Below are 24,027 nucleotides of genomic sequence, written 5' to 3'. Positions count from 1 at the left end.
GTTAAATCTGGCCTAATTCTTCTGGGCCAGCAGCTCCAATATGCCAGAACCGCACATGTCTGAGAGACTCCACCATGAGTCATGATAACAAGACCCACACACAGCACAAATCCGACAAAGTGGGCTCAAAACAATAAAGGAAAATGATGATCTATCTATTATTGTGTTTAGAGAGAAAGGCTGGTGAAATATAACAACAACGGTAAAAACAAAGTGTATAGAAGTGCAACAGGAAGAAATAAAGACACGCAGCTGCAGGAAACCTCACTGAAGTCTGAAAATAAGAAAACAAACAACATCCTCATACAGGAACTAAACGTGTCATTTATATATTATAATACACTTCAGACTTTAAACTCTGTTTGAAGCCATCATAAACACAAACCTGTGACTGTACTTTACATATATAGAATAAACATTATATATTACTTATGTATTTATTATTATATACATGGTTTTAAAATTATTATTATTTTGCCATCCTGAGTGTTAAAATTAAGGCTGTCACCATATCAGATGCACTGCATTTATTGTGGCAAACCCCCCCGAAATATCTATTGAATTAAATAATTATAATTCATATAATAATAATGATAACGCATATAATTCATCTTTAATTTTGTGTTTGGTATTTTTTGGTCAGTGAATCACACTGAAAATATGAGTGTAGGAAGGTGGAGAGAGTTTGGTAATTCTACTTTGTTAAAGTGTCAGTCACATAAGAGATATTTACCATATTATCACAGGTGTAGTATTAACACAATATAAAAAAAACAGGATTACTCAGCCTTTTGGTAATATTGTGACAGCCCTTGTGAAAATAAATGTCTTCCTGCCTTAAACAAGTTCTTGGCAAACTTTGCACATGTGCTCAAGCTTCAAATCTTACTTCAATGGCCTCCGGAAACTTAAAACTCTCAAGGGTTTCGGGGAGTGTCTGTTTCAGTGCTTCACAAAAACCATCCCGGAGCAGAAGATCCAATAGCATCAGAAGGTCATAAATCAGAGGACAGTCCTTTTCACTTGGGTTTCTCAGGCGTAACCTCCCTTCTGAAGGGTCAGATAGAGAGAGAGAGACACTGTGGAAACCTGTTGGTGAATTATGGCTCTTTGAAATGACCTCATGACATCAGCAGAGATCTTAGAATGAAGGTCAGTGTGAGTGTTTGCTGGAGAAAGACAGGAAAACCAGACAAGGCCTTGTTTTTTCTCATTTTATGGTTTCTCCTTCCAACGATAGGTCCGTAGGAAGCCTTTAGGACAATATGTGATTTGGAGTATCAACTCGGTCTCTGATGTTTCCCCTAAAAGGAGAAATGAAATAAAACAAGTGAGAGTATAATTGTTGAAAGGTATGAAGAGAGTGGAGGTGTAAATTCATCTAGATTATAGAGGTCAAATCATCTGGATTTGAGTTCATATTGAGATCTTCAATATTATTGACTTTTGATCGCAGACTTGACAAATCTGAGCTCAGTTTTACACATTGATGACATTTCTGACTCTTTTCCTCAGGGAAAATATCTGAGACACAGACGAGAATGAAGCAAAAGTTTCCATATAATCACCTGTGATTTTATGGGTACAGTAATATATATAATACAAATTAAATTAAAAGAACTCAATGCTATCAAAGATGTGCTATTACATAAAACATATTTTGTTTTAATTATGTTTAATTGCATTGACTTCTAGGATAAAACAGTCGAATCAGTGAATTTTATGTTATAAAATGTTACTTTCCAACATCTGAAAACATCCAGGAGATTATTTTTGGTTCACCTACAGGATCCGTACGGGAACCAGACGCAGACAATCAGAAACGAGCACACCAAAAGGACACAAATGCAATAACGGTTTTACCATGAGTTTAAAGAGCAACCCAAACAGGACAGAGCTTAACTTGTGTTATTGGGAGAGTGACGACGGCTGTGTTGGAGACGCTCAGAGATCCAGACTTTGATGTTATTGGGGGTTAAAGGGTAACACAATGCTTAACGTCTCCACACAACCTTGTTAAAGTTGCTCATAAGCTCTCCATACAAATGGAGTCTGTGTCAAATAAATCTATCGCATTACTCTGTTTAATATGCTGTGCCAAATAACATTTCTGAATCTGAGAAAACGGAGTTATCTGTACGAGGGCACATGAAGCTGGTGGTGCCCTACGCTTTCAAGCGCTGCTGTTTGCAGAGATTTAGAGATTTGAGTATAGAGGTCACAATACACCGGTAACCAGGAGTAACATCAGGTCGACAGCTGTGCTGTGTTTAGAGTTCACCGCACTACATCCACAAGCATATAAACCTCATTAATAATATTCCATATTACTGCGTTTGAGTATTCCAGGCGTCTTAAAACATGTAGGTAAATCAAAGACTCATTAAAAAAGAAATTTAAATTTTAGAATGCATTCACCAACTTGTTTATGCTTTTAATTTCTATCGATTTAAAGTGTCGATTTGATTTATTGTTATATAAAAGTCAACCCGTTCTCATCAATTGCGTATAAATAAGACAATATTGTGTAATACGTACACCAAAGTTCAATTTTGCATGCATATGATACGGCAATGTTTGCATGCACCTCGGTGGAGAGCAGCCATTTTGAAACGTACATGAAGAGAAAACACTGAAATAATTAAAATAATACTGACAGGTGTGGGGTTTGGGGACAGGTTTAAAAGACAAATTGCCATTTAATATGCATGCATGCTAAAATTTGCATATCATATATACGCAAAAGTAGGCATATTGAATGCACACAAAATTTAACTTGCAACAGCGTGTGTTATTTATATGCAATTTACGAGAATGAGTTTTATAACTATCAATAAAATCAAATGCAAAATTTGTAAAATACCAACACAATCTCAAACACTTTCCTACAATCTGGTTTCATGCAAGTGACTGTCTTTTTTCAAATTTTGTACAATTCTCTTCATAAGAATTTATAAAATTTGCCACCTTTAAAAATGTCCATGAGATTGTGCTGAAAACATGCTTCATTTTCTTCAAACATGTGCAAAGTGTGTTTGTGTGCGAGCAAATACTTCATGTACTAAAAATGTCCTTCATGCATGTTGCAGGACGGGTGTTTCTCCACAGAGAGATGTGCTTGATTATAAAGTGCTGTGTAATGATGGGCAGTTGGATTTGCGTATAATTTCGTCCTACTTTCTGTAATTGCCAGTTTTCGGTGTAGGAGGAGTCAAGCAGACGTTCCCACAGTCTCGGGTCGGTCACGCTGAGCTTTGCGGGTATTTCTCCAGGGATCAGGTAAGTCTGGGGCACTTCTGGAAAGGTTAATCAGACGGATAAAAGATCTGGGGAATTTAGTACATGTAACCTGGAAAAAGTCCATATGCTTTCTCTGGGAAAATTCCATCTGTTTGTTTGTTTGTGTGTGTGTGTAAGAGCCCATGTGTATCCTCGCCTGCACTCGAACCATCTGCAGCGCTCCAATGAAACGACGCATCAAAGACTAGTTGGGGAGTAACCTCGCCCGCAGTTTTTGGGGTGGGCTGTTCTGTATTTAACCCTGGCCGGCGTGACAGAGGGATACGTGTCTCAGCCACAGTTACAAGCTTCAAACCAACCCCCTGATGGTAGACAGCTAGGTCAACATGTTGTATTACAATCAGAGCATGTTTGTGAACTCAACATATACGTTATGGTGTCACAGACACATTTGGAACATGACGAATAACATTTTACCTCTCCCGTGAAGTTTCAGCAGGTGGGTTCTCAAAACAGCCTTTCATGAGGAGGATCTGACAGCCGAGGGTCAATCCAGGTCCGTCCCAAAACATCAGACCTGTACAAGTTTAATGAAAAACATTAATAGTAATATAAATATAGATCTAGATATACAGTATCTTTCACAAAGGTAAATAACGGTTCTTTGCATTTTACCCCAAATATATTATTAAAGATTATTAAAAATTTAAGACGTTGTATTAATGTTGCATAGTTGTATAAAGTTGTATAAACTGCAGTTCAGCTTTGAGAATAATGTAAAGGGACAGTTAATCCTACAATGAAAATTCTCTCATCATCTACTCACCTTCACCCCTCTTTTGACTACTATTCTACTTTTCCTACCATGGTAGTCAATGGGGTCCAAGGACTGTTTGGTTATAAAAATTCTTCCAAATATATTTTTCTGCGCTCTACCAAACAAAGATATGTATACAGGTTTGGAACAACTTGAAGTGAGTAAATTATGACAGAATTAAAATTTTTGGGTGAAGCATCCCTTTAAGGAGAATTGGCAAATTTTTTTAAAACAACGCATGTGGAAGGAGAGTGGCTACAAAATATTACCACAAAAGAGAATCAACAAATGTTAATGTAATAAAATATTTAATATTACAAAAAATTTGAAATACATATTATTATTAACAGTTTTGACCCTCTGCATCATAAATATATTTTGATGGTATAATTAAAAATGAGAGGGAATAAAAAGCCAATATTGTACCAACATGCTCTCTGGACACTACTTTTGGCTAATTCTGTATTCATATTGTCTGTGAAAGTAAACCCGTTGTTTTATCATTCAAATGAATAGACTACTTCAATTGACACTTGAGAAATGAGAAAATGTTGCTCATGATCTTCAAAATCGTTTAATCTGAAGAACTCATTGAATTCTTTAGGCGATTTAAGAACACTTTCATTTCGAGTAATTTCTTGAACATTTTCAACTAGCTGACATATTCCAGAAAACGGTCTTGTTTCTTCTTCCGGGAAATCCACAACACACCTTCGACAACATTTTGATGAGAAAAGCGTTTACTTTTAAGTAGCAACTTTCTTTCATCACGTCCAGAAATCAAGCAGATTTCATTCAGGGTCAGTTCCTCTACGGATCATATCATTTATGTGAAGATGTGTCATCTAAATCTCATCTTTCTTCAACCCTACAGTAACAACACACAGATCCCACCTGAGGTTTATAACGTGAGCTTTCTGAAAGCCACTCCAAACACAAAGCATGTAAATCAAATCCTAATGTGAATGTCTAAATAAACTGATTTCAAATAAAATCATCAGCTAAGAAAGTGAAGGAGCTAATGGTAATCTATAAGTGACAAAGAAACTGTAATTAAACAACAATACACGATCCAGAAATAAAGGCACACAAGCGATTTTATGAGGAACCTAAGAAGCAACTCTGTGTTCAATGGCACGTTGCTGACAGGTCGGACACGCGGGAACGTTTGACCCTGAGCAGATCAGACTGGGTGAAAATAGAGTGGGATATCTGAGATCTTTTAAACTGAAATGGCGTGGAGGACCAGGCACTGCCAGGTACGCTGTATATTAACTGCTTTTAATCCTCCCTTTGACTCTGGTTTGGCCTTCGGGGGGGGGCTTGTAGGAAACAGGAGGAAGGGGATTTAAAGCGCTATTGGCAGCACGGGTGCAAAGTAAAGACAACATCTCAGACAGCTGCAGAAACAGTAAACGGACACCAGCGCGGGGGTCAAAGAGAGCTGTCAAACTCGTCCCAAAATACAGGACACACAATAGCTTCATCCGCTTAATGTCATACCTGTTACCTGCACCACGACAAAATGGCAAAAGTCATACTTGAAGAACGTATACAATCACAGATATGGAAACATTTTAAAATTTCTAAAAACAAGGTCCAAATCAGACTGGAAAATGTGGGATCTGACATGCTTAAATACGGCAACAATGAATGCAATATTTGTGTTGATGCAATTTTATATAGAAATTTCCATCACATAACGTACTGAATATGCTCATGTATCAATATTCATGCTCACACATGACATCTATATTGATTTGTGAATGAGCATCATGGGATAAAATCTCCCATGAGTGCTCTTCACCTCCCATCAGCATCATCCATCTGATGTTTACCAACTGACTGATAACACAGAAAAATCAATATGTTTGGTGGAATTGTTGGGTTGAATTGTCGGGTCCCTTGAACTTAAACTAGGTCACATTTCGGAGTCAAAATATTCAGGGGGGTGAATGTGGAGGAAAAACTTTACAAGATTATGGGCTCCAATGAGTTTGTAATCTCTTGAAATCTTTGAGCAAGCAAAGAAGTCTCTCAGGAAACTGCTCCTGTGGCCTGCGGGGTGATATAAATAATGAACATTTTTCTCCCACATTCAGCTATTCAGTGAAAAAACACATTCAGCAACAGGACTCTTTCGAAATCCTTTGAGGTGAAATCACTAAACAGTCTCCGGCAGCCCAGTTTAACCAGATGCAATTTGTACAGAAACAGCAGAGATGTGTTATCAAATATATTGTCACACCTACTTTCCAAGGCAAAATTGTATTTTCATAAAACTTAGTTTTTATTCACAAACTAGCATTTGTTGACATTTTTCATTTAACACAAACGCAGTAATTCATTCAAATGATAGTGAAAATGAGCATTACAAACACATATAGCCAGAGATGTGTTTTCAAAGAAATCTGAATGAGTTCACCCAAAAATACAAATTCTGTCATTTATTTACCCTCAAAACCTGGAAATGACTTTTTCTTCTAAAGAAGATAATTTGAGAAATGTCTTAGTGGTTTTCTGTTCATACAACAGAAGTCAATGGAGTTAAATGTTGTTTGGTTATCGACATTCTTTAAAATGTGTATTTTGTGGTGAATATTGAAGAGTTTGGTTCCAAAATGAGCTAACCAATTACATTATCATGTTTCCGTTGTGTTTTATTGTGTTAGTTAGCTGTATTTTTAAGTTATTATGGCTTTAATCAACTCAAACCAACTGCAGTTTGATTGATTTTGATCGGAATGCACATTAAAAAAACATGATTTTTGAAAACATTTTAAAATGTAGTTATCTCATTAAGAACCAAACTCTTCCTATCTTTAACCGTCTGCAAGATGTTCGAGCTCCTACCTGATTTGCATGATTTCTTTGATGAAAAGTGCATTAAAACAATGCAGGCAGTGTGCTTTGTTTATTCAAACGGACAGCCTTTAAAATAGTCAAAGCGAAAGACTAAAAGCCTTTTTACTGACCCATCAAAAAGAAACAGATGGCCGATTCTGCTCCATCAGAGAAGAAGCACAGGTGAGGAGGTCAACGCTTCTCTCAATAACAGCTCACATTTGTTCACGGCGGTACCCGGCAGTAATTGCATTTGTGTCTGTGTGCGGCTCAACGTGGGAAACTACACCTGGCCTCAGGCAGGTCTGTATTTGTAGGGGGTTGAAAACGAAGAGAATATACCTGTGTCTGTGCGGGTCTGCTCAAACAGATTTCCTCCAGATGGACCGCTTGCCTTCACAGATGAGTCACGAGCCCTCATTCAGCCACGGGCGGCTCTGTCTGCTGCTTTATGTGTGGATGACTAAGGTCCGGGCTGAGGTGGTGCACGCTTTATTATGGTTGTCTCGTAATTTCACTTACGGTGATGTCTCGCCTACAGACGACAGAGACAGCATGCATGAACGCTAGACTTAAAACAAGACATGAGAAGAGAGGAAGTAAAATGCAGACATGCTAAAATCACATTTCAGTCCAAAAGGAAAAGAGAAAAATTAAGATATGAAACTTTGCATATTTGAGGACAATTAAGATTATGACAGTATGGAAATTCAACAAAAAAATGCTTTTTTTGGAATTCACTGCTTAATCTCTTCTGTGCAAATAAAATGATGGGGACTAAAGGTTTCATCTGTTTAAAATGACACAAAAGCCAAAATAACAGCTTTATAAAAGGAGGTTCATGCATTCAGTGCAGTAAAATGTCAAACACACGTTTTTGTGCACGTCAAACACAAAACACACAAGTTAAGCATCACTTTGACCTTATAATTTGTCTCGGGTGGATAACTTCTGCAAAACTGAAAGTCAATCCATCCTGACCCATATTAGCTTTGTTTCCATTAATGTTCATTTGTCTGCAGCGATTCTTTGTTCACCTCTTTCTCAACACCTGTATGTTAAAAAGCACACCTGCAGGCCATAGACATGTAAGTCAAACTACCAAAGGACATATGGAGCCATATGTTATGAAAGACTTACAGGGTTATATTACCTGTGAGACAATAAACAACAACCTTCATTAGCATGCTTATGATGTTCATGTAAACAGTCCAAAAAACACCAAATATAAATGAGTATTTAGTCAACGAACAGTAGAAATTGGTATCTGGAAGCCGTCTGCCATGCTCGGGTGTTGTGGCCGTTTACCAGGGTGTTGCTATGGTGTTCTGAGTAGCTACTCACCAGACAATGACCACATTAATTTAAGCATTAACGTATCACCATATAATTACTTTATATAATCATATGTCATATATCATTTAAGTCTCAAGTCTCAAGTGTGCTTTATTGTCAATTCTTTCACATGTACAGTACATACATACAGAGAATTGAAATTGCGTTACTCTCAGACCCTTGGTGCATACAATTAACATTAAACACTGACAGTAGACGTTGAAATACAGATAAATAAATATAAAGCAGGTGCATTTTACAATATTTATTTAGATTATTTATATAATATTTTATTATTTATTTAGATATCAATTGATTAATGTATCCAAATAAATTATGTGTAATAAAACAGTCCAATAAAGCTGCTCTCTATTTAGGCCTACTGTTGTGTACATTGTATCTGTTGTCAGACAGATCCTGTGAAACAGTGACTGAAAGCAAACCATTAAAACCACTGAAAGATGCTGAGGTTTGTTTTTAGTGAATGTGTCGCTAGTCCGTTTTATACGAAAAAACTAGTGTGATTGAAAAGTGTGTTTGGTTGTAAACTTTCTATTATAAATCCTGCGGCGCCCCCTGGTGTTCAGTGGCAGACACTACATTCAACCCCAACCTGAGCTGAACACGCTTAACTGTTCTTTCAAAATCACGTCAAATATATATCTATTTTTCTAAAAACAAATATGAGATTTCAAACTGTAAAAATAACATAGTGAGAACTTGCTGTCTTTGCAACATAACTTTATTATGCCATGAAATGAAACAAAAAATTGATACTCATTTAACATTTTTTAAAAACAGTGCAAGGTTTGAATGTAGAAGGACAATAGAAGTCGACCTAAAGCACTTTTGAGACACTGTGCATACATCACCTTGAACACAAGGAGAAAATAAATTGATTTAAACAATTTGTCAGAAACATGAAAAGGACACAACACTGCATAACAGCCAGACACATATTCTGTAAACCTACACCTCAAAAATAAAGACAAAATAAATTAAGATATAAAATATTCTCTAACTGTGGTCAACATGGTGCTGGCGACAGCAGGGTAAACCGTTCAATGTATAACCCAAATGCACTCTAAGTGACTTAAAAAGCAAAGTGACTTACAAATGCACCAATGACTGTGCTCGATAAAACACACACACACACAGGATACAACATATATGTGTTTCCTTATTTTTAGCATGTTCTGGTGCTTTAGAGGATGTTTTATGTGGTTATATCATTGAAAAATAAATCTGTAGTTTCTATTGATGTTATTCTTGTGAAAATATATTGCAGGTGAATTGTTGGTATTTTGTTTAATTATCTTTACTCTAGCTTGCATTCTTTGCATGAATCTTTTGATGAATATTAACAGAATGCGATCTCAAATATTAATTCTTTGGTCTGATAATTCCCTGATGTATCATTTGTTTTTCCTTAAAGGTCAAGTGTGTCATTTTTTCTGCCGCTTGCATCATCGATTTTGTTTTTAGATCACAGGTGTCAAACCACTATAAGATTCCACCCAGTTTTTATCGTTTGGACAAACAAATTGTGTTGAAAAGGTTTTCCAACATTTGAAGAAAAATGACACACTTCACCTCCAGAAATCCAGGCTTTCCACTCCAGGCCAAGAGAGGCCAGATAGTTTTTTAACTGGTTCAGTAAAATGTGATCATCATACGCATGATAAAGCACTGAACCCTTCTCTAGTTTTTGTATTTATCTGGCCTGCTCCTCTCGACCATTGGCTAGTTGCTCTTGGCCATGCTTCTAGTCTTCAGATCAGCCAGCTTACTGGTGACAAAGTTCCACTTGAAGGTTGGCGTGTCCTCGTCTCCTCCCAGTGTCGCATACTTGGAAAAGCTGTTGCTTACCCCGCCTTTCCCGGCACCGCTTTCCTGCCCGGCCTGATTTTCCCCGTCTTCTCCCCTTCCTCCGGTCTCATTCTCCACCTCCTGGATGCTGCCGTCGGCATCTTCCTCCATTCCTGAGGCCACCGATGTCTCCGCCTGGTGCCACTTAGTGGCGAAATTATCCCAGAATCCCGTGGTGCGCTTGTTGGGTCTCGGAGGCTCCTCTGGTTTCACTGCCAGCGGACTGCACACAATGAAATGAAACATGAAGAGAAATCTCCATGACATCATTCAGCGTGATCACATCATTACAAGAAGATTTCAATCCCAAGAAAGGGAGACTTAGCTATTATGATGTATTGATTGTACTTGATTTTTTTACATTATGATGATAAAAGTACTTAAATGACAAATATGATAAGTCGTCAAATTCTTAAAGGAACCTAACCTAAACCTAACCTTCTCTCGAATCAAAAATTTCTCAACCTATAATGCCATAAATAAGACCAAAATATACATAATTTCTCTAACAAACTTTTCGTTTCTCTTCTGAAGACATTTATGAACCCAATGGAGTCATTTGGATTATTTTAATGATGAATGCTTGTGCTTGCAGAAAGTGACTGCATTTTGTTAGAGTCCCCGTGAACCAGAAGTTGCGATCGTTTTTACTTCCTTATTCTGACACTTTTTACTGCAAATTGATTGGATGTGTGAAAACAGCTGTTGCATTGATTTTGAAATGAAACTGGCAGCAGACTGACAGGTGAAGGCGAGGAGTTTATTTGAGATGGATCGTCATTTCAGGGCGGAAGTGCATTTGCAGATTTTAATTGACGATTATGAGGGTATACGAATTTGAGAAAGAAAATGACCCACAATGATAATTTATTTACTATAAACGCTGCAATATTTCATGAAAAAATAAGAATTGTCATTTTTTTATTTCAGATAATATAAAAAAAAAATATAATTGATTGTGTCTTGAGGTCATACACATGTGACATTAAAATTCCTTTAAGGTAAAATGCTCCCTCGTTTTGATTATAAAGTGCCTGCTAAATGAATAAATGTCCTAATGTAAAGTGTGATGGATTATTTTCCCATACTGATCTGCAACAGGCTGATTCTCTGTCTCTGTCTCCAGCAGCTGGTGTTCATCATCTTTGTTGAAGAGTCCTGAAACACTCTTCCAGCCCTTCACACTGGCCCCCTGCATCTAAGGAGACACATGAGGACATATTCACAAAAACATAACGTCCAAATGCACTGCAGTGTGCTTTTTGGCATTTTCTTGTGAAAATTAACTGTGGTTTTACTACAATTAAATCCAAAACATGGTTATTATAGTAAAATTATGGTAAAATTCCTACAGTAACTAGTTAACCCAGAATATGTGGTTGCTACGTTTTTATATTTCCAAATGTAATATGAACAGCATTTCCATGAAATTCAATATCTTCTTCTGAAGTGGACATGAATTCCATTGAATTCAACAAATGACTAAAGAAAGGGAACCAGCGTACTCGCTTGGCCAGTTGTGACATTGAACTGGGAGAATCATCTTGCTGGATGGGAGTCATGTCTTCAGAAACATCATTGACCTACACAAACATCCAGAAAAACAATGTCATCGATAATAAATGCAACAGTTCTTCTTTCTTCTATGGCACAGAAAGAAGATATTTTGAAGGATGTTGATAACCATACAACATTTACCTCCATTGACTTTCATTGTATGAACAATAAACCACATTTCTCAAAATATCTTCTTTTGTGTTACACTGAAGAAACAATCACATACAGGTTTAGACTGACATAAGGGTGAATAAATGATGACAGAATTGTTTATTTTTCGGTGAAACAGGTAGCCCACATTAAGAATGTAATATAAATATTTTGTCTCCCTCTTGTGGTGAAACTGAAATAGATCTGTTCAGCTTAAAAACTTTGAGGGTTTGTTTGTTTCTCATCTATTTTAATGAATTGTTTGTCTCTTAATATTTACTTCTGCCTGTATTGTACACAAAAAAGTTGCCTGATATACATTTCAATGAAGTCATTTGTTTTATCAGATAATCGTCGTATCTGTTTTATGGTGTGGAAACTATGTGAGCTGGCTGTTTAAGAAGAAGACAGGTGAGAACTGTGTGGAAGCTGCCAGCGGTCCACACACACCCTTGTGTATATTATCTGTCTGGAATTAGTCACTGGAATGCCATCCTAATCCAAACGGAGAGTCAAGATCCAGTTACAGGGCCTTTTGAAAAGTGGGTCAAGGGTTTCCTTCATCAGGCTTTTAAAAGAATAGTTTAAATATTTGAAGGCCTCCTGAATTCATTCTTCAAACAAGTGGGCCTGCCACTCAATATAATCTTTAAAAAGTTGTCTCAACAGCAGAAAACCTTCATGAAGTACTAAATGCAACTGCACAATTAGTTTATTTAGAACTCTTATTTTATAATGTGTAAACTTTATCAGACAATGCAGTTATGCAAAGGGACAATTAGGCACATTGGGGAAAAAAAATTCTTTAATATTCTTTTTGAATGCATTATGTTAGTTCTATAGGGAACAGTATGTTCCAGAAGATCTCAATTTTCTCTTACATTAATTTACAGAACTTTAAGATAAATGCCCAAAAGTTTAATTAAGATATACATATATACTGGAATCCTGTACAAATACTATTAGAATTTGTATTAATATTCAATGTGCATTATTCACAACTTGTACTTGTTAAATGTTTTGATGTTCATATGAACACCAAAAGCCAGAATGGGCAGTATTACGTTGTAATAAGGATTTACTTTAAAGATTTGCTCTAAAGCAGGCAGTTATCAGTCCGTAGAGTTAATAGGTTTACCTCCTCGACTGGGTCGTCCTCCATGTCTGGGTTAAGGGTCTTCATCACTTTACTCTTATAGACTTTCCACATGGGATTCATGATGGACACCTTCAAAAACTCCTGAACGTGTGCAAAACGTCATAAAAAGAGCTCCACAACCAACAAACTCCAGGCCTTCGACTGGATCTACAGATCAATATTCCTGTTCCATCTGTGAATGCACTAAAGACGGATCACGCAAGACGATATCCAGATTTTAGTGCAAAATCAGCATTTTTCTCATCGTATATCTACATTCATTTGTGTTAAGAAAAGCACAGTGTCTGAGTCGAGTCCTTGATTTCAATGTGAAAAAGAAGATGAAAGAGGCGCGCACACAGTGACATGCTTCAGAAGCCCAGCATTGGTTACCTGGAAACAGGTATGGGTTTCCTACTGAATATTTCAGGCAGGTCTGCTAATAGTTGAGCCGTCATTGTTGGTTGCTGTAAGAAGCGCATGTAACATTAACCCCGCACACTAAACATATAGAGATAACAAAGAGGTCAGACATTGAGGATGTTTCATTATACTTTGTTCAATAATATCAAAACAGACCCAGTTCCTACAGTGTCACAGCAAGATCAAAACAAATGAATCCATTTAAATTAAAGGATCATTGTATTTTATTATCTATTAAATTTTAACATTATCCGGAAAACCATTGTAATATAAATGAGTTTAAAGTTCACACAAAGCTTTCGTTCATGTGAAGGCCTCACTAGCCTTTACATTCATTAAAACGATAGGAGTATGAGAATCATGACAGAATCCAGCATGCAGAAGGAAAATAGAATAATGTTTGTCGTGTAATTTCACCCGACACTTTGGTTTCCTGTAGCTTGTTCATGGTAACCTAATCTGAAGTGGCCTGCTGTGAAATATATGGAGACAGATGTTATAAAAAATGTATGCTTTTGAGGTGTCTGTTACCTCTGGAACATCTAATGCAGTTCTGCTAATATTAGAAGACAATAATTGCTTGTGCACCATAAATGTTTTGACACGTTATGTTTTACGAATGAATACGCCTTTTTTAATGCTGCTTGCATTAATGTAAATTCAACTTTTTGATATACTTTAGTTTAACTTTGAAACATTCCAGGCTGCAGCATTTAAAAGTGTGTTGGATGAAGAACTGTTTTTGGAGAAAACATGTGCTGCATTGAGTTTCGCTAGTTCTTCATTATTCAAAAAGCTCTGTAACGGCCATTCATGCCTGGCAATCGAATCCCTCCACTGTCGCACACAGATCAACCAATCACAACAACAGCCCTGAATGACATGGGCTGACCAATTGTGTTCAAATTTAAGAAATCTGGATGTTATTATACTTTGGTAGATAACAGGGTGAAACTAGACAGCGAATTCTCTTTTATTAAATGTGTAATCCACCAGGTGGACCAGGTTTTATCAAGGGGACCTGTCACTTTTAATAACACCATCTATTTCTGCAAATCTTTTTGATTTCTTATTTTGTCTTTTGGAGGTTAATTCATACATGTGCTTAAGCACATGATGGGCAAACATGTTTGCTTGAATAATAAAAAACAGGATTTTACAAGATTTTAAACGACAGAAACAATTTGTTCACAATGTGTTAAATCAGACTCTATCAAATAAAATATAAACTTATGTTGTCTTAATCAATGTCTGAATTTTCAAGTATAGTTTAAATTACTAGCGTACTTCTAACTGTTAATTAAAACTGAAAAGTCATGTTTTAAGGTTTATCTTTTTACGAAACACCTTACTTATTATAAAAGTCACCTGGTAAGTCCTGCCCCAACATCCTATTTCAGCTCATGTGCATTTATCAGGGACACGTTCAAGCTCGAACCGGTGTGTAATGTTTAACGGTTTCCGGGTCGATGACATGTTTCCTGGAAACATTGTGCAATGATGTGAAAAAGGGGTTTGAGGTACCTTTTCTCTTGTTTGGTTGGTGTGTCAAGAATGTCATTCCATCAGCAGCAACATGTACTGTATATAAGCCACACGGTATCAAAGAGACAGCTCGCACAATGGGTCCAAGTAAATTAGTTTACAAATATGTAAATGCAAAAATTAAAGATATTAGAAGACATGTATTTTGCAGTATTCAACAATTATTTAACGGTCAACGATGCCGCCATTTTGGACCGGGGAAAACTGCCTATGTAAAAGTGCAGGATTTTCTAGACATTTTTCAACGGTTTCATTGCTTTCAACGAATCAACGTGAAGTACATGAATGTTTCGTTTGCAGTTCCATATTGTCATAAAGGATTTTGCTTCTCAAGCATTGGTTAAGTTTCACCGTATCGCTGGAAATCTGGAATGCACTTTCAACCAATTCATACGAATTTAAAAAACGCTTGAAAAATTTCTGGAGAGCGAAAATTAGGCGACCATTTGGAGCACAGAGGAAAATCAGGCAAACAAAAAAGGCCTTACGAGTCTTGCAGTATGTGTAAAAGCACAATTCAATTTATCAAACTTTTGTGGCTTTTGCTCATGAATTATGAACTGTTTTTTTAGAAAGTTATAATGATGACTTAAAAAAGTGGTGCATAGGCCTATATAAAACAAAAAATGTTTATAGATTATACAGATGAAGCTTTGGGGAATTTCTCTCTTCTGTTAAATATAGGGCTTGGTTTAATGGTGTGACCGTTCTTTTTTAAGTAGCCCAATTGTTTTCCCACAGTGGAAGAATTCTTGTAACCTGACTGGGGTGTGTGCAGGTAATGTCATTGTTATGCAATGAGACTGTTCAGGTGGGGTTAATCAAACCCACGGGCTGGACCTGTCATGGGTATCGGCATGACCAGTGTGTGTTTTAAAACACATTACATCCCTCTTTTCATCAGTAGGATTAAATTCGATTTATTTGCTTACAGCACAATGTTCCATGATCCAAACCTTTCAAAAAATAATCTAGCCATAACCTGCTCAGTTTTGAGTTCATTCAGGATGATGTGATGTTTGTCATCCTGTTGTGAATTGTAAGCATTTATTTATGAGGAAGTCTTTTCTGAGAACAGTTGGTCATCATGAGTCTTTCACAAGCCAAGTGACACTCTCTGAATAAAAATTTGGCTGCGTCCGAAATCGCCTACTTTCATATTATATAGTAGGTGAAAATTAGTACTTATAGTAGTACTCCTAGTAATCAGTAGTATTAGTAGAGTCACGAACGCCGAGATTCATGAGTGTGGATCGGATGGACACTGCCACGGGAGCTGAGCAACAGTCAAATTTCAAAAGTAAATCAAATAAATATAGCGGAAAACTTCGAGGTGGACGTCTGTTTGTAATGTAAGTGTCAGTAAATGAATTACTCGTGACTAAATTATGTTTTTTATCAACGCTCACGTGTAGGATGTTGTTAATACGTCATAGGTCAGATGACCATAAAACATGGCAGACGCAGTATGTCCAAAATATATTCATACTACTCCCACTCATAGTATATAGAACGTACTGGTTTAACGACCGTTAGGTAGGTACTTATTCAAATTTCGGACGCAACCATGGGTAAAATTTAGAAATTTGGTGAGTCAAGAGTTTTTGGCTTCAAATCAAAACAATACACAAGCAAACACCCAAAACACCATTCTTTCTTAATACACACTGTTTTAACAACATTATATTTGGAAACCTCAGACGATTACACCCAATGACTCACTGCTGTTTATTTTATTCTTATAGTTTATTTAATTTGTATTATATGACACGTGAAATTATTATGAATGAAGGGAAAATGTGTTTAGATTTTGAAGTTTAGTAACATTGAATAACAATATAGAAAATTTAGAAATTATGAACATTGCCAAATGTTAAAGAAACAACGGAATTGCATTTATTTTTATTTTTGAATGAAATTAAATCAGCTATGTGGTTGAAGAATGTTTGTAGTAGTAGTAGCATCAACTCATCTACTGCACTGTAACTTTAATAGCTAATGTCTGTAACTAATGCACACTCAAGTCACTTGCACTATTGTATAGTCTATATTGTTATCTGTTCATAACCACCTGTACATTAATGTTCACAGTATATAGCCTTCTGTTTATATTGTTCATAGTACATACAGACTATCATATTTTCATAGTACATGCCCATTGTATAGTATTTTCCTAATATTGTATTCTGTATTTATTCACACTGTATATCCTGCACTTGCTAATTGCACTTCTGGTTAGACCTAAACTACATTTCGTTACACTGTACTTGTATATGTGTAATGACAATAAAGTTGAATCTAATCATCTAATCTAAGTTGTCGATTAATATGTGTTGATTCATTAGCTGATGCAGATATTGATATACAGAGGTTGGCAGATATAAAGCACTATTTTAACAAAATACAAATACATAACAAATAAATCTGAAAAGCATTGAACAGGTTCTGTTTGTTGAAATGTGTTTATGTGGGAACACCTTAATGACAAGGTTTTACTCAAGACCTTGAAAATATGCCCTTTATATAATTGCATAATCAAAAGAAGCAGATGCAATCTATATGGGTGAGGTCAGGTAAAATTATCTGCACATATAATTTCTTTACAATGTGGGAGGGCTAGATTTGGGAAGAAAGCAGGGCGTTTTAGGGAGAGACATCATTTATTAGACTTACACCCATTACAGTTAAATCATTCGCATCTGACAGGCAGTAGAGATTCAGGGTTCAAGCTAACTTTTACGGGTACAGTTATAATTGTATTGACTCTCTTTGATCTATGTTACAAAGTATGGCATTGCAATCCATTTATGAATATATTATTTATAGTATTTTAATGCATTATTGATTGATTTAGACAGCCCATAATCAAATGCTTTGTAAATTTGCAATTGTTGTGTGAATATGAAGGATATGTACAGCTTCTCTTAGGGATGGATCACCTTATATTAAAATGCTAAGATTTAAATATATACATTTATTATTTGATGGACTATCCTGCTAGAACCAGACAGATGTCATAGAATTGTCATGTAGGCTTAAATGGAAAACGTTCTATTCTGTATTGTTTTATACATAATATCTCATACATCTTTTTGTTTGTTCAGGTTGTGAAAATGGAGCCTTTTTCTGCAGCAAACACGCAATTCTCTCTCAATTTGTTCAAGAAGATCAGTGAGCAGGAAAAAGGAAAGAATGTCTTCTACTCTCCTCTAAGCATCTCTTCTGCTCTGGCTATGGTGTCACTCGGTGCCAAAGGAAACACACAAGATCAGATGTTAAAGGTGATGTAACATATTATAAATGTTTTGTAAAAGTATTGAGACGAGCTGAAGAGGAAGCTGCTTCTTTTTAGAGAAGCATTAGCAGTAATAGCAGCAAACAGACACTGACTTGATGCAGCTTGATTGTTGTTAAATATCGATAAATAGATTTTTATTTAGATAAATCATTTGGAAATGTGTATGAGGAAATCCAGCTCTTTCACAGATTTTTTACCTGAGGGAGGGGTTTTAGCAGACCAGTCACAGAACAGAATTTTGGTATTACATTTTGGAGAGGTGCATACCGTTTAGGTTCAGTATATCGTCTTTATAAGGGTCCATTTATGTGCCTCTTATCTTATATGAAAGTACTGGATTTTTGTAAGTAACAAGAAAATGCCTTTTTCGACTTCTGTTTTTGCATTTACTGATGTATGTTTGATCAAATGCCTGTGTTCATTAACAGGAAATGACTCTAAAAAGTCAGATCGTTTATCAAAATCAGATTTATAATATTCCTAATGCATATTAAAGTATTCCGACATAGTGCTTTTGAGCACTTAAGAGTGAAGTTATCCGTAACTCTTTATTCTGTCATCAATCCTGTGTAGGTGATGTGCCTTAACAATCTTGTAAAACCTGACACTGTGACTCCAGCACATAGACTACCAGCGCAGGCTGAACCTCCAAAGCTACAAGACCCCTTGAAGCCCCAGAAACCTATCCAGGGTCACTGTGAACCTCCAAAGGTACAAGACCCCTTGAAGCCCCAGAAACCTATCCAGGGTCACTGTGAACCTCCAAAGGTACAAGACCCCTTGAAGCCACAGAAACCCGTCCAGGGTCCGTGTGAACCCCCAAAGGTACAAGACCCCTTGAAGCCACAGAAACCTGTCCAGGGTCCGTGTGAACCCCCAAAGGTACAAGACCCCTTGAAGCCACAGAAACCCAAGCATCAAATACCTGGTCAGGATCAGTGTGAAGTTCCGAAGGTACAAGACCCCTTGAAGCCCCAGAAACCTTTCCAGGGTCAGTGTGAACCCCCAAAGGTACAAGACCCCCTGAAGCCACAGAAACCTTTTCAGGGTCAGTGTGAACCTACAAAGGTACAAGACCCCCAGAAGCCCCAGAAACCTGTCCAGGGTCAGGGTGGACCTCCAAAGCTGCAAGAACCCTTGAAGCATCAGCTTCCTGTCCCCGTCAAGGTTCAGTATGAATTCTTTCAAGATATGTGTTTTTTGTGTCATTTATGTACATGTAGACTTCTTTGGATGTGTATGCATCTTGATTTAGATCACTAGTTATATTTGATCATTTTGATATTGACTGAAGTATTTTTCTCAGCAGGAGGATCTTATTCATTCCAGCTTCAGCAAGCTCATAAGTGACTTGAACAAACCAGGAGTCCCATATATGTTGAATCTTGCCAATCGTCTCTACGGAGAAAAATCCTTCCAGTTTATTGATGTAAGAGCACTTGATTCATTCACAGCTCAAATCGTTCATGCTCATATTAATGAATGTTTCAGCTCTAATGTGACTTATTTCAATTAATTTATGTTAAAGAAATTCATAAGAGACTCACAGAAATACTATCAGGCTGGACTGGAGCCTGTGGACTTTAAAACAAATGCAGAAGCTGCAAGAGTCAACATCAACAACTGGGTGGAGAAGAACACACAAGGTTTAAGACTAGAGTAAAATGATTATGAACTGAGTATGTCATCAATGTGTGAATAGAATATCAAATTTACTTAAAATTGTGTTTTTTTATCAGGGAAGATTAAGAATTTGCTGGCAGAGAGGACAGTCAGTGCAATGACGCGTTTGGTCTTGGTGAACGCCATCTACTTCAAGAGCAACTGGGAGAAAAAGTTCCCAAAGGAAGCTACGGTTGAGAAGCAGTTTAAGCTGAACAAGGTGAGAGTAATGATTCTCTTGCGTTCTTTATATGAAGTTCAGTATTTCAAACAGTCGTGAGATTTGAGGGGTGTTCTCATTGATTGTTGACAGAACAAAACTAAGCCGGTGAAGATGATGAACCAGAAGTCAAAGTTTCCTCTGAGCTTTATTCAAGAGGTGAACAGTCAGATCGTGGAGCTGCCGTATGTCGGGAAGAATCTGAGTATGCTGATCATCCTTCCAAATGAGATTGAAGACGACTCCACTGGCCTTCAGAAGGTGAGACAGGAGAGTTTTGATCTGTGCTCTTTCACAAATAACATCATTAAAGTATGATCGATTCATCACATTTCACAATAACATTAACTGATTCTCTTATCCAGCTGGAGAAAACACTGACCTATGAGAAGCTCATGGACTGGACCAAACCCGACAACATGAGTGTGCAAGAAGTTCAGATATCTCTTCCCAAATTCAAGCTTGAGGAAACGTACAGCATGAACCGTCTGCTGAAGAGTCTAGGAATGGTGGATGCCTTTGAGGCGAAGGCAAACTTCTCAGGCATTTCCACCAACAGTGATCTGATGCTGTCTGATGTGATTCATAAATCCTTTGTCGAAGTCAATGAAGAAGGAACAGAAGCAGCGGCGGCTACTGGTGTTGTTATGGTAGCCACAAGCATACAACGTCCACAGGTCTTTAATGCTGATCATCCGTTCCTGTTCTTCATCCGACACAATCCCACCAACAGCATTCTGTTTTACGGATGCTTCTGTACTCCATGAGCTCTTGCTGGTATAGCCTTTTGGAAATTTAGCTGCCGAAGGTTGTGATTTGGTTTAAATGTATCTTACATTGATAGTTCTGGACTGGGGTCATGGGTTTCTCATATATAATCAAAGCTTTCTATATAAAAAAAGAGTTTGTAAGTTCTTTTATTGTTTTTTTCTATTCAATAAAGGGCCAATATAACACTCTATTGCTTGATTTATAAAGTTTAATTCCCATCACACACTTTTGTGCATATGTTCATTTCTAAAGTGTACAGTAGGCATGAGAAAAGTTGATTAATTATGATAGAACTGTGGTATAAATTATGATAGACTGGATTTCATTTAGATTGAATCGTGATGATGGTGTTAAGCAGCCAATCAGTGCAAAACGCTTGCAGGTGAATTGTGTTGTTTATGTTCATGTGCTTCAGTCAACAGCCTTAATATGTTTTTAACTTTACAACAAAAATAGAGAAATAGTATTTCTACTTCATTAAAAGCAAACTTCTGATATTCCCCATGTTGAAATTCTTTCAATAGAAGGTCAGAAGTGGGGTCACAATTGTTACAGAGGGATTAGTCTTATGGTGTGTATTAACATGCCTATAATTTATAAATATAAATACAATTTGATTTAACTTGAATACTTTAAGAAAATAATAATCCTAGAATCGCCCCTGGACTCTCTCTTGTCCTCTTAAAGGAGTAGATCACCTTCAAAATGAATGAATTCTGTCATCATTTACACCCTCTCTTGTCATTTCAAACCTGTAGGACTTTCTATCTTCTTCTGATCACAAAAGTAGATATTTTGAAAAATGTTGTTAACAGAGCTGCTATTATTCAAAATAGCCTATTTGAATTTGTTTATTTTGGGTTGGTCTTTGTTGCTTTGTTTTATCAATGAAGATATGCCTTCACAGACATTTTCAGCATCATTTCAGCATCGACGTCAGTTCAGCATTTAACACAACCATCACGCAACAGCTCACTCACAAATTGCCACTAAACCCTTCTGTGTGCAACAGGTTGTTGGATATCCTTACGGGGAGACCTCAGGCAGTTCGGCTCACCAGTAGCACATCCAGTACCATCACACTGAACACGGGGGCCCCTCAAGGATGCATGCTTAGCCCTCTCCTCTATACCCTGCTTACCCACGACTGCACACCGACACACAACTCCAACCTCTTCATCTAGTTTGTGGACGGCACGACTGTGGTGGGTCTCATTAGCAACAGAGATGAGACAAACTACAGGAGCGAGGTGAGCCACCTGGGCAGGTGGTGCAGTGACAACAATCTCTCTCTGAATGTGGAGAAGACGAAGGAGATTGTTGTTAACTTCAGGAAAAAAAAAACTCTCAACATGCTCCTCTGACTGTCAATGGTCAACAGCACGCTGAAGCAGCTTTTGTTGACACATCTTGCCCGCACTGCGGGCAGAGTGTCATCCAGAAGTTGTGGTCATGGGTGGCTGTCCTCCTCCGGGAACCAGCCACCATTTCGTCTGTTACCCGGACCGTGACGTAGGTGGCTAAGGCCCCGATGTCCTGCCAGTGCTAGCGGCGTTAGTGATATGGGGACCTCTGCGAGCGTATACCCGCCAGCCAAGCGCTCGGTTCCCCAAACGACGGTGGCAAACCGTCCGGATCCTCAGGCACGCAGTCGGAAATGACGGGCGCGGTGCCGAAGCCATTCTTCCCGGCGGTGCATGAGGAGCTGTGTAACCATGCTCTGTCACCATGTCGGTGTAATTGTCCACAGTACGCGCCCAGTCGGTGTTGAACTGCATGGCACTTCAGGCAGCCAGCGGTCCCCCTGAAACAGTTTTCAGAGGCTCCTGGGACACATGGCGTCCACGGCGGGGGTAATACCCCTCGGGTTGATGCACATGAGACTGCTCCAACAATGACTGAAGAGTCGAGTTCCGAGGAGAGCGTGGCACACCGGTAGCAGGCGCATAGTGATGACACCCCTCTGCCGACACACCCTAACCCCCCCCCCCCCCCCCGTCTAGACAGCACTACAGCCGTGGCGTACATCTATCCTCAGGGTGGCTTACGCTCATGGCAGCCAACACGACTTGCCCGACGCCTCCTCCGGTGGAGTCAACAGGTGATCCGCTCCCTGCGTGTAGCAACATTAGTAAATAAATAAAATCTGTAGTAAAAACACATTAGTATCGATGTTTTCATGTTAGGATCGATCCTTTTCGATACAACCTAAGCATCGGAAGTATCGATATTTCAGGATCGATCCGCCCACCCCTAGTGGGGCGGCGCATCTAGACTACTATATCTGTGACACAGGAAAACAATCGCGCTTATGAGACACACTGAAAGGTAATGATTTAATTACACTCCTCTGTTTCTTACTGTAAAGTTTAGATTCTATCCTACAGATTTCTGAAAATGTGAGACTTTTTTCTGTTTATTATAAGATGATGAACCAGGAATCATCCAGCTGGAGAAAACACTGACCTATGAGAAGCTTATGGACTGGACCAAACCTGAAAAGATGAGTGAAGTCAGAGTTGACTTATCTCTTCCAAAATTCAGGTTGGAGGAAACATACGACGTGAAGAGTCTGCTGAAGAGTCTAGGAATGGTGGATGCTTTTGAGATGGGGACGGCAAATTTTTCAGGCATGTCCACCAACAGTGATCTGATGCTTTCTGATGTGATTCATAAATCTTTTATTGATGTTAATGAGGACGGAACAGAAGCAGCAGCAGCAGCTACTGGTTCAGTCTCTCAGGTCCTATGTGGTTATATTAATGTAGCAGTCTTCAATGCCGATCACCCGTTCCTGTTCTTCATCAGACACAATCCCACCAACAGCATTCTGTTTTACGGACGCTTCTGTTCTCCATGAGTTCCTGCTGAGACAACCTTCTGCAAGCTTGAACAAGTTACTGTTATGAAATCAAATCTTTTAGGTTACATGTGCATATATGATGTAGTCTGGAGTCAATAAAGGTTGAATGAAGTGAAAAGGTCTCGTTCATGAAACATTCGTAAATATTTGTATGACTTGCATGTAAAACGGACCTTCCTGAAAATGTTCCTCCGGATTCACAAAGATCTAATATATATACCTAACAATAAATTAATAATTTGACGTGTGTCCACCAAAGCGTTTTTGGCCATCTGAAATAATGTGTGGTGCACTT

At 37.9% G+C, this 24,027-nt stretch overlaps 2 protein-coding genes across 4 annotated transcripts; one reads left to right on the top strand and one right to left on the bottom strand.

The window, feature by feature from the left end:
* Positions 1-9,202: 9,202 nt before the first annotated feature.
* LOC130433333 (uncharacterized protein C1orf232) lies at positions 9,203-13,031 on the bottom strand. The gene is made up of 4 exons (XM_056763156.1): positions 12,951-13,031; positions 11,611-11,688; positions 11,194-11,303; positions 9,203-10,328 (listed from the first exon to the last, which is right to left on the bottom strand). The coding sequence occupies exons 1-4, from the start codon at positions 13,029-13,031 to the stop codon at positions 9,980-9,982; spliced, it is 618 nt and encodes a 205-aa protein (XP_056619134.1). The 3' UTR covers positions 9,203-9,979.
* A 4,577-nt stretch (positions 13,032-17,608) lies between these two features.
* Positions 17,609-21,057, top strand: LOC130432592 (leukocyte elastase inhibitor-like). Of its 3 annotated transcripts, XM_056762032.1 has the most exons (9): positions 17,609-17,660; positions 18,023-18,199; positions 18,790-18,927; positions 18,985-19,383; positions 19,523-19,645; positions 19,745-19,862; positions 19,956-20,098; positions 20,192-20,359; positions 20,464-21,057. In XM_056762032.1, the coding sequence occupies exons 2-9, from the start codon at positions 18,032-18,034 to the stop codon at positions 20,863-20,865; spliced, it is 1,659 nt and encodes a 552-aa protein (XP_056618010.1). In that variant the 5' UTR covers positions 17,609-17,660; positions 18,023-18,031; the 3' UTR covers positions 20,866-21,057. The 3 variants fall into 3 exon arrangements, with proteins under 3 accessions (XP_056618010.1, XP_056618009.1, XP_056618008.1); XM_056762031.1 differs by having other exon boundaries at positions 18,790-19,383; positions 19,526-19,645; XM_056762030.1 differs by having other exon boundaries at positions 18,790-19,383.
* The last annotated feature ends 2,970 nt before the right edge of the window (positions 21,058-24,027 follow it).

Source organism: Triplophysa dalaica, chromosome 12, assembly GCF_015846415.1.
Source record: "Triplophysa dalaica isolate WHDGS20190420 chromosome 12, ASM1584641v1, whole genome shotgun sequence".
NCBI lineage: Eukaryota > Metazoa > Chordata > Actinopteri > Cypriniformes > Nemacheilidae > Triplophysa > Triplophysa dalaica.
Note: the sequence above shows the minus strand (reverse complement) of the source record. Positions and strands in the feature narration are given on the sequence as shown.